Raw genomic sequence first — 9,482 nt, 5'->3', positions numbered from 1 at the left:
TGGTCAGTCGGCCATTGCAGGCACTTTCAGCTGTGGACAGGGGTCAATGTGGGCCCTCTGACTGGTCTGCAGCTTCACAGCCTCTGGTACATCTTACACTGAGCTGCCAAAAACATGGCAACTGGGTGAATGTTTCTCTGTAAATACTAATTCGGATTTGCAGTAACACCATTCTGAAACAAGAGGGCGACACAGTTCTTTGCTCAGCAACCACAGTGACCCTATTAAGCTACACTACCACTGCTGATGTAAACATAATAAATGCATGAGGCGTCATCTTTAAAATCTTGTTTGGATTTTATTACCACTCAGACAGACAGGTTAGATTAATCCTTTTTTGGATAAAACTGATCTTGCCACAGAAAGTACAATCTCTATCAAATATGAGAAAATGAAAAATGGTAAGGAGTGATTACAGTCACCAAAAAAACAAGAAAACATGAAGTAACAAGTAAAAACGTGTTTTACATGGCACTTTTAATATGCCCTTTTTAAAATGGAGAAATTAGACAAGGCAATTATTGCTTAATATACTTCTCGGTTAAAGGAAGGTCTCACATTCACCAAAGTCACTGTTTTCTTAGGGTGCTGTGGTAGGCTATATTGATCAGTAGTCATTTACAAAGTGTGCCATGAACCATTAATTATTTTGTCTTACTTCTGTAAATATATATATATTTTTTTTTACTGTTATATTATAAATTATTGGTAGAATGAGGTGTCTGGAAATTTAAATGATTTAAACTGCCCTCACATCTGCTCTGTGGGAAATTCAGTGCAGGCGTTAGATAAGAAGGGCCAGAGTGACCGTGACCGTTTGTACACAATGGTAATCAATCCCCAGCAATTAATTAAATAAATAGAGTAAGTCTGATGCCACATACCAAATGGCGTGTTAATCTTTAGGGTGATCTTCGGCCACACACCTGAAGGTTTGAATATTTTAGGTAGAACAAGGGAACTCTTCAGTGATCCAGTCGTGATGTTTTCCATGGAAACCAGCTCTCAGATTAGCTGTACTGTCTTTTGATATGCAGTAAATTTTACATTGCATTGAACTGTGCCAGCCTGATTGTATTCATGTCTCACTTTGTTTGAATTTACTAAAAATCTCTACCAATCGCTAAAGAATAGATATTTTTTTTCAAAGACTACTGACCTAACTGAAGATGTTTTGACACAACAGTGTCTTTTGAATTCAGCTCAAGCGGTTATCTTACTGATAGCACTTTGTAGTTTGGCTTTCTTGACGAAATTGTATTTTCTTGATTCTTGTTGTCCTGGGTTTGTACCCTCATGGTTGTAAATGCACTTATCGCTTTGGATAAAAAGCGTCAGCTAACTGTAATGTAATGTAATGTTATGAGAAACGATCTTCAAAAAAACTACTGTGTTTCACAGCCGATATTCCCTCACAAAGGTCAAAGAACATAATGTGGATTGAAATATATTAAATGTACACATTTTTTTATATTAAATATATTTTTCTGTGCAGTACATAATTTGGCTTTTTGTTATACGCACACAACCATGTGTATACAACAATGCTGAAAAGAACTACAACAAAAGTCAAACAATCAAACATGGCAATCACCTTTTCTAAATAATTGCCGTAATCATACATGTGTACTGGCAACCCCTTATAATGATTGGTATGTTCTATAAATCTGAGTATCTGACAGAACAGAAATATGTTCAGTGTAGCACTGGTGTAAGGCACAAACACCCGCTTTGTAACAAAAATATTCAGGCCACAAGGGGGGAAAAAAACAAATTTATGAGCTCATTTCAATTAAATTCTATCACATTTTCAATCTTAAGAAACCCTGAGGAATTATTTATGAAATATATTTAAGACTATATAAACCACAGTATCCCTTAAAGCCATATACACCCACAGCTGTGTTCACAAGGGTTTCAGACACAGCACAGGTGTATGATAAGTTAACATAAATACAATATCAAACTTTAAATACATGTACTTTACATATGACCAAACAATAAGCAAATATGAATAAGAAGCATTTGGTACGAGCTTTTGGAAGTTGACCCTTTTTGGGAAGGACAATGCATTATGGGCATTTATCAGTTGGAAGTCCGAATGTATAGTGGATCAGTACACAGGTGCAGTTACAACAGAATCATAAAACTGATGGCAATTGTGAAAACAATTTAACTCACAAAGTGCATGCTCCCACATACAACCTTTACAGATTACGTAATCTGTTATCTGTGACCTTGAACAAAAACTGCACCAGAAGCTGTTGTCTACTGTAGCTGTTACAAATGATAAACAAATCAAAGGTCCAACACACCCCATGTAGTTCACACTGTTTTAATCATAAAGTGGTTGATGAGCCCTCTCATGCGTTTTCTTGACATTTTACTGTCAGGTTGACACAACTCTTTCATGGAATGCAGCTCCACCCAATATCAACCTGAGCAAAGGTCAAATCCAACAAAATAAATAAATTCCAACGTTAAATAACTCGGCAGGCGTCACCTCCCACATCTGATCGCAAACCAAGTCTGGATGATTAATGCTGTACAGAGTCTTATATAAATATTGCAATGAACTATAGAAATCTGTGTTTGATTGTTGAAGGGAGAACAACTGAATGTCCACCAGAAAGTTGTATTTACTCATTTATTTACATAAAGATAAACTGACCTTTCACCTGACCCCAACCCCCTTCAGTAACTATTCCCGCACCTGACAAGATTTTAGTTCTTGCATGAAACAAATTGTGTTCACAACAACAAGCTGTTTCCTTCATTCAGCTGTAGCCACATAGATAATTGTACATAGATAAGAGAACATTAGCTGCACCGTATGGCTGAAAACTCTGACAGGCTAACACGTTCCTAGCGACCTATAGTGCAGGATTTTCTACATATAAATGAACCCTTACATTCATCCCCTTACCAGTTCAATAAATGCTGATAAAGCCAATCACCACCTGATAAATCCTTCAGTATTTCACAGCATATAGAGTTTTTTTTTTTTTTTTTTTTAAATCTAGTGTCTGGTGAGACATTCCTGCATTAGTGGGGTGGAAGCACACTGGACATGCTCTATGGGCAGACGTTAAGTTCTGGTTTAGCTCTATGCCACCTTCAATGGGGACACGGTTCTTCGAGATTTTCCAAACGTCATCAGACCGAATTTATCAAATTCTGACGGTGAAACGAGCTGTTTTGGGGGTTTGTGACGCTCATAACTATTTATCCACCGTTTCACAGCTGCAACAGCAGCGACAGCAGAGCTTATGAACTGAAGCACCCGTCCACAGTGTTTTTGTAATTACTCACACCAGGAGAAGGAGACAGAAAAAAATGTATATAAAGTGACAAGGTCAACCATCTCAGCCGCTCAGAGCTTTCAGATGATTTTGGTCGTTTTGTTTTACATTTTAAGAGCTGTAGATCTACTGTATGGTTGGTTCTCATCAGGTCTGTGTCCAACAGTGAAGCCTGGTGCAAAGCAAATTTTGACAACCAATTTTGATCAGAAAACAATAGGTGAGGTAAACATGTATGTCGATCTCATTATTCCAGGAAAAGCTGCTCATCCATACAGCGTGTTGAAAAAAAAAAAAGCTGTCACTCAATAAGCTGTGTTCCTGGCAGTGAGTTAAAGTTTCCCGCCGAAGCCTTTTCTAGGACTGACCACATTTCAGATTTGGGTCGTGCATTCTGTACCACATCAGATACATCTGACCTGGGAGGAATCTGTGTACCAGTAAAGTGTCTTTGAAAAAGCAAGGATCATATCCATCGACTTCTTTGAAGGGAATGTGCAGTCCTGCTGTCTTCACACCCATATGGGAAACGGGACCAAGTCCCGCTTTGGCCAGACACATCCCCATGTAAACATCATCGATGGGAAGAAGGGTAATGGATTGGGACATAGTGTATATGACCGAAGCTGTATAGCCCGACAGGAGGAAGCCTCCACCGCCACAGTAAGGCGGGTATTTGTCTGACTCGTGCACCTGAACTGGGATAAAATACTTGCTGCCTGTTGATCTAATGGGCCCAACCCCCTGGATCAGATGACCAGTAAAGAGGTGCTTGCTTCCATTATTGCCGTCAAGGCTTTGGAGATACTCAACCATGTTATCTGTGTTGGCGAGGACGTCATCATCACCATTTAGCTGGAAACGTACGTTTGGACAGTTTCTTTCCATCCATTCCAGGAAGAGGATCTGCTTCAAGGTGAGGTTGTAAAACGTGTCATTGAAGTCCCACTGAAGGACATCATTGTACTCACGTTGTTCCAGCGCGAGTAGTTTGTTCAGTCTTAGCTTCTCAAAACCAACATCCATCGTTCCTGAGATGAAGATCCTTCGAATCCACACACCGTTATGTAACCTCTCTTTGCCCCAGGTTTTGCGTAACACTTCTCGGCGTTCGTAGTTCGCAGGGGAGCTTTTTATCACCAGCAGAAGAAAAACTTCTGCAGATTTATCAGCTCCTCCACATTTGTCAGGAATGTCCAGTAGCATGGGGAAATGGCGACAGTGCTGATAGAAGAGGACGTTTTTTATCATAGCAGGGAGAGAGCTGAACCCTGTGACGTTGGTAGCAGACGTGTTTTGTTGACATTTTGGCCAAGAGTACACATAAGAGTTGTTTTTGGGGGCTTGCTCTATTTGATTGTTAACCTCTTCCACATCTTTGTGGAGATGTATGGTTTTGTGCTCAATAAAATCTTTACAGAAGTGGAGCACCAACAGACCAAGAGATACTACCACCAAGAACCTTCTCGTCCTGAAGTGCCTCATCCTCGAAACTCTGCAGAGACAAGACAAAAACACAGTTTTCATTTCAACACATCTCAAACTGATATAATTAGACTAACTACTTTGTGATTTCTGACCTAAATTAGGGAATGAAAGGTTCAGGGAGATCCATTGGCAGAAATGTAATATACATAAGTGCATACAGTATAAGTTATCCTGCGAAAACTTTGGTTTATCAGCTGTGTTTTGTTATCATGTTTTTTTCTTATTGATCCACCAGCCTTCATTTTCAGATCCTCACAGGAGGAGTTAGAGCTGTTGAAAAATACATGAATAAACATTTAAATCTTATTACGATTCCATTTCTCAGTATTAGAAGACATTCATTAATTATTCATATACTGAGAGATACGAGTTATGAATTTGTGCATGCACAAGTTGAAAATCCACAGTTGAAGGAATATTGAGGAAGGCTCTGTGTTAAAAAGGGTGACACCCAATGCTTTTCTGAAAACAAATTCATAGCACACTCTCATAGATGGAAGTGATGGTGCTAAGGTCTACAAAGTCTGACTTCCTGAGTGGTCTGAATAAAATACCACGAAGCTCTGCGGTGGTTTTAGTTTCAGGTTTGTTCAGTCACCTAACTGCCATTGCCTCCATCTCTTATGAAAATGGATCTGAAAATGTAGTGTGGCTACATTGTGATCGTGTCTTCTGTCTGCAATTAAAGTAAACGCGTTAAAAATCCTCACCAACACACCTTAGTTAAACATCTGTGCATTACATTTGTTGCATTGATCTGTATTTCCCAACACTTGATGTCCCACTCTGATATCAGACATCGTCTGAAACCATACAACCTCGCAGCAGCGCGCGAGAAGCATTCAGACAGCGTGGATGCACACACATAGACGCACACGCACACACGCGGTTCATTCACGCTCCATACTGGTAACTTACGTAGGGATCCGGGAAACTTTAGTTATTTGGCCTGTCAGTAAATTATCACGAGTGCACACTTGATAGTTCGTGCATAACTTTGCACCGCTGGTCACTTACTGTAGGCCGACTCTGCTCTCGGCTGCTCCCGGGGCTTCCCGTTCAAACGGAGGCAGAAGCGACTAAGGTGTTTAATACACTTGTAGCGATGTGCGGTTGTGTGACGTCAACAGTATGTGACGGCCCCCGTTTATTTAAAATACAGTTTTTAATCATGAAAGACAGGTTTATCTGTGAGCTATTTGTTGGGATCAGTGAAGGAAATATTGTTTTATTGTGTCTGTTTTGGTTTCTGCAGTAAGCAGACAAATGATGACCTCCGGTTTAGATATTTGAGTTGTTGTGTTTTTACAAGTCAAAGAGAAGGTGACAGCTACTTTGATTGAGATACTGTTGACTTTTGTAGACGTTTTGTTTTGTAATTTTTTTTTTTGTTTAATTTGTTTTTTAAAAAAAAACGTTGTTGTTTGTTTTGACTGTTTTTCTACTTGTTAATATATTACATGTTACGTGTGCTAAACCCTATTTTTGCCCAATGAACAAAATGTTTCCATGCTTTTAGTTTTTTTTGTATAAAAAGGGTTTCAATGTTAAACACAACGTTAAAGGCAGCTTACACCACTCATTCATTCTGTTTGTCTGTGGTCAAAATGATGCAACTCTTTCTGAAGTGCTCAAAGGGCAACTGTTGTTCTTGGGCGCCTTCCCTCATTTCAAACACAAGAGCACTTGCACACATGTAACGCGTACTGCCGACCCATTTCCCAGTTGCTGAAGAACTTCTCACTAAAAGGTTGAACCGTTGAGAAAAAATGAATGCCACGATATCAAAGCAAATCATCACAATTGACAAGAAGCGAGGTCTTTGGAGAAACAAATGAGCTTTTCCCAGCATGCCTTTTTCCTCTGTAACTTTTGAGAATAAAACAACCAAACTAAATAGGCCTGAGTGATGGGTAGAAATAATGAATAATTATTTTTTTATAAAACATGCAGTTTTGGAACATTTCAATAAAGACAAATAGATACATGACTGAAAACCATGAGTGTTACACACAAGGTGGGAAGGTGATATTTATACACATTATAGCATCAATATGTATACCTGTTATGTTGATGAATGAATTACTTTTAAAACTATGTCAAACGGACTGTGCGTGAGTGGGTCCGTCCTGAAACTCTTGACAGCGTCTGGGCCTCCCATTCTCCTTGATTGTTACGTCATTGAACTGTCTTCTCTGAAATGAACAATATGCCACATAATAGTGATGATTCTACAGATGAACACCTAACAAATGATTTACTGGAGATACAGCAGTTCATTCGGAGGTGGTTTAAAAGTCGTACAAAAATCCTTTACCATTTGTTTGAGACATGACATACAGACTTGCATACCACTCATGTTAGTGCCAACAAAAACGGTTCTCTGAACAGTGGAGGCCAACATGTGTGAGCAGACTGAGCTTCAGAGTGACATGAGGTGGCTCGGCATCTGCTTGCAAAATCCAAACGTGCGTTACTGTCACATGGGGTGTGGGGTGGCAACAAATCAAATGCTGTCATGTCTCCTTTAAATGGGTGGAATAAGTTACAAAGCTGACGTCAGACATTGAGTCATTAGAATAAACTAAAGAGACATTTACTAAAACATTTGCAAAAAAAAGGGAAGCTCCCAACGCATAACTTAAGTTCAGCCTCACCCTGTTACTCACGTGGAGGAAATCAATTTGCTAAAGTCAGTAAAACTGAAAAATCTGATATGTCCAGTGTAACACTCAACAAGATACCTGAAATGTGTTCAGATTATGCTGTACTCCTGTTTGGTTTTTGTCATTTGTCATTTGTCTTTACTTTTGCACATTTATATTCAATGTATTTCGTATCAATGTCATCGTAGTTTCTGAAACATTTCCTCTTTGCCACTGACATAACATTGCAATGTTTCTACATGACACATCAGAAGAATCACGCAACAAGTGACAGATCACAGGACTGAATTTAGTTTCCTTGAAGTTAATTGGTAACACATTGATTCGAGTGATAAGAATTACAACATTTTATGGCCTAATAAACTACATTGAAGTATTATCTTTGACAGTAACAAAACTGAACATTGAGTGCAAATGTTTTTTTGTTTGTTAATTTCTTGTTGTATCCTAAAACATTATCTATAAAAGCAGCTGTGCAATTTAACTGAGCACATATCCTCAAGTACTGTGTAAGTGGCATTTTGTGGTGACTGTGCTCAATTATTTCTGTTTCACAACATTTCAGATGGAATTTACGTGATTCTTATGTACAAATATTTAATGAGTCTGGTGACTGTGCACATTAAGGCAACAGAATCAGTTTATAAAATAATATGCTGACTTTACTGACTGCATTTGTGAGATAAAGACAAGAAATCTCCAAACTGTGGTATTTTCACTTTTAGGTTTTCATATGCTGGATTAATGATGCCTTACTTTCACACAAATACTTCTACAGGTTTAAGGACATACGAATGGAATATATGGACTTTATTATTGTATATTTAGCCTGTAACCAGAGATGATGTGCCATGCAGGAATGTATGTCTTAAAATTGAAGGATCAGTTAACATTTATACTTCGCTCACATGCAGCGTAAGTCTATTGGAAACACTTTATTTTTATTTATTTATTTATTTATTTTTTATCACAGAAGGCAGTGAAGATATATTAAATATTTTTTAAAAACTAACCAAAAATCTTTTCCCCGTTGGTGTCTGACGCGCTGGACTTTTAACCGGTTATCTTTGAGGCTGCGTTCCACAAATTTGATCATGCAGTCAACCCTAATAACATGGCTAAAAATATCAGCACGATATCTCCATGATATTTCCTGTTACTTTACGGACCCTCCGGCATGTCTTTTAATTCCCAGGATGTACGGGCACTGAATAAACAGCTTGTCATAAAAAGCTAGTGTAATTGTTAAATGTACTTACTTGAGAAGGTCGATCCTCTCCCTTGCGTCTGTTCTTTCGATTCAATGGAAAGACTGGAGTCCAGGAGCCGCACGCACGGATTGGGTCCCGTGCTGCAGGGCATTTCCTGCTTCTGCCTGAACCCCTTCGTCAGGGGAAAGTCATCCGTCTATTGGTTAAAGGTAGCTTTTTAAGATATGACATTTATGACAAGAAAGCCAAAAACAACAACAAATTAATTCATTTGAACAGTTATAGACCCATATTGTGCATCTTAATGATACTGAATTATGACACCAGAAATACTGAACAGTAGTAGCCTATATAAAAAGGTCTAAATGAGCTCCATCTCACTCAAATGCTATCAAAATTCTAATCAAACTGTATCTTTACCCAAAAATGTATTTGTACATTTAAAGTTTTATTCACCAAAACTATTTACCACAGAAATAATTGAACTTGTATGTGATAACTTTTATTTGTAATACTTTCTATTATACGTAGCCTACTGTGTGATTAAGCTAATGCCTTCTAGGCTCTCAAATGTTATTACAGTATTGCTTTAAAGTTCCTCTTTGAATCTGAAAGAGACAAATGAGACTGCTTCTTCCAACATCTGATTTGAATGTTATCAGTCTATTAAATGGCCACCATCAGTTGTCATTACTTTCATAAATAAGGCCAGTTCATGCTTCCTGCGTGGATCCTGCAAGGATCCACTTGATGTAACTTCCGTCATCAGACCAAGTTCTTCAGTTTCAACTTCAAGTTCAACTTTTAAAATCAAT

At 38.4% G+C, this 9,482-nt stretch overlaps 1 protein-coding gene across 1 annotated transcript; it reads right to left on the bottom strand.

Moving 5' to 3' along the window:
* Window positions 1–285: 285 nt before the first annotated feature.
* On the bottom strand, window positions 286–8,799 carry LOC138200577 (N-acetyllactosaminide beta-1,3-N-acetylglucosaminyltransferase 3-like). The gene is made up of 2 exons (XM_069153369.1): window positions 8,716–8,799; window positions 286–4,797 (listed from the first exon to the last, which is right to left on the bottom strand). Exon 2 carries the CDS (start codon window positions 4,785–4,787, stop codon window positions 3,660–3,662), a length of 1,128 nt encoding a protein of 375 aa, XP_069009470.1. The 5' UTR covers window positions 4,788–4,797; window positions 8,716–8,799; the 3' UTR covers window positions 286–3,659.
* Between the last annotated feature and the right edge of the window lie 683 nt (window positions 8,800–9,482).

This window comes from Embiotoca jacksoni, unplaced genomic scaffold (genome assembly GCF_022577435.1).
Source record: "Embiotoca jacksoni isolate LCO1_2020_lvr unplaced genomic scaffold, fEmbJac1.0.p SCAF_19, whole genome shotgun sequence".
Taxonomy (NCBI): Eukaryota; Metazoa; Chordata; class Actinopteri; family Embiotocidae; genus Embiotoca; species Embiotoca jacksoni.
The sequence above is the reverse complement of the archived record's forward strand: the minus strand, read 5'-3'. Positions and strand labels throughout refer to the sequence as shown.

Coding starts and splice junctions, on each gene's coding strand:
- LOC138200577 (XM_069153369.1), bottom strand. CDS start 4,787: ATGAGGCACTTCAGGACGAGAAGGTTCTTGGTGGTAGTATCTCTTGGT.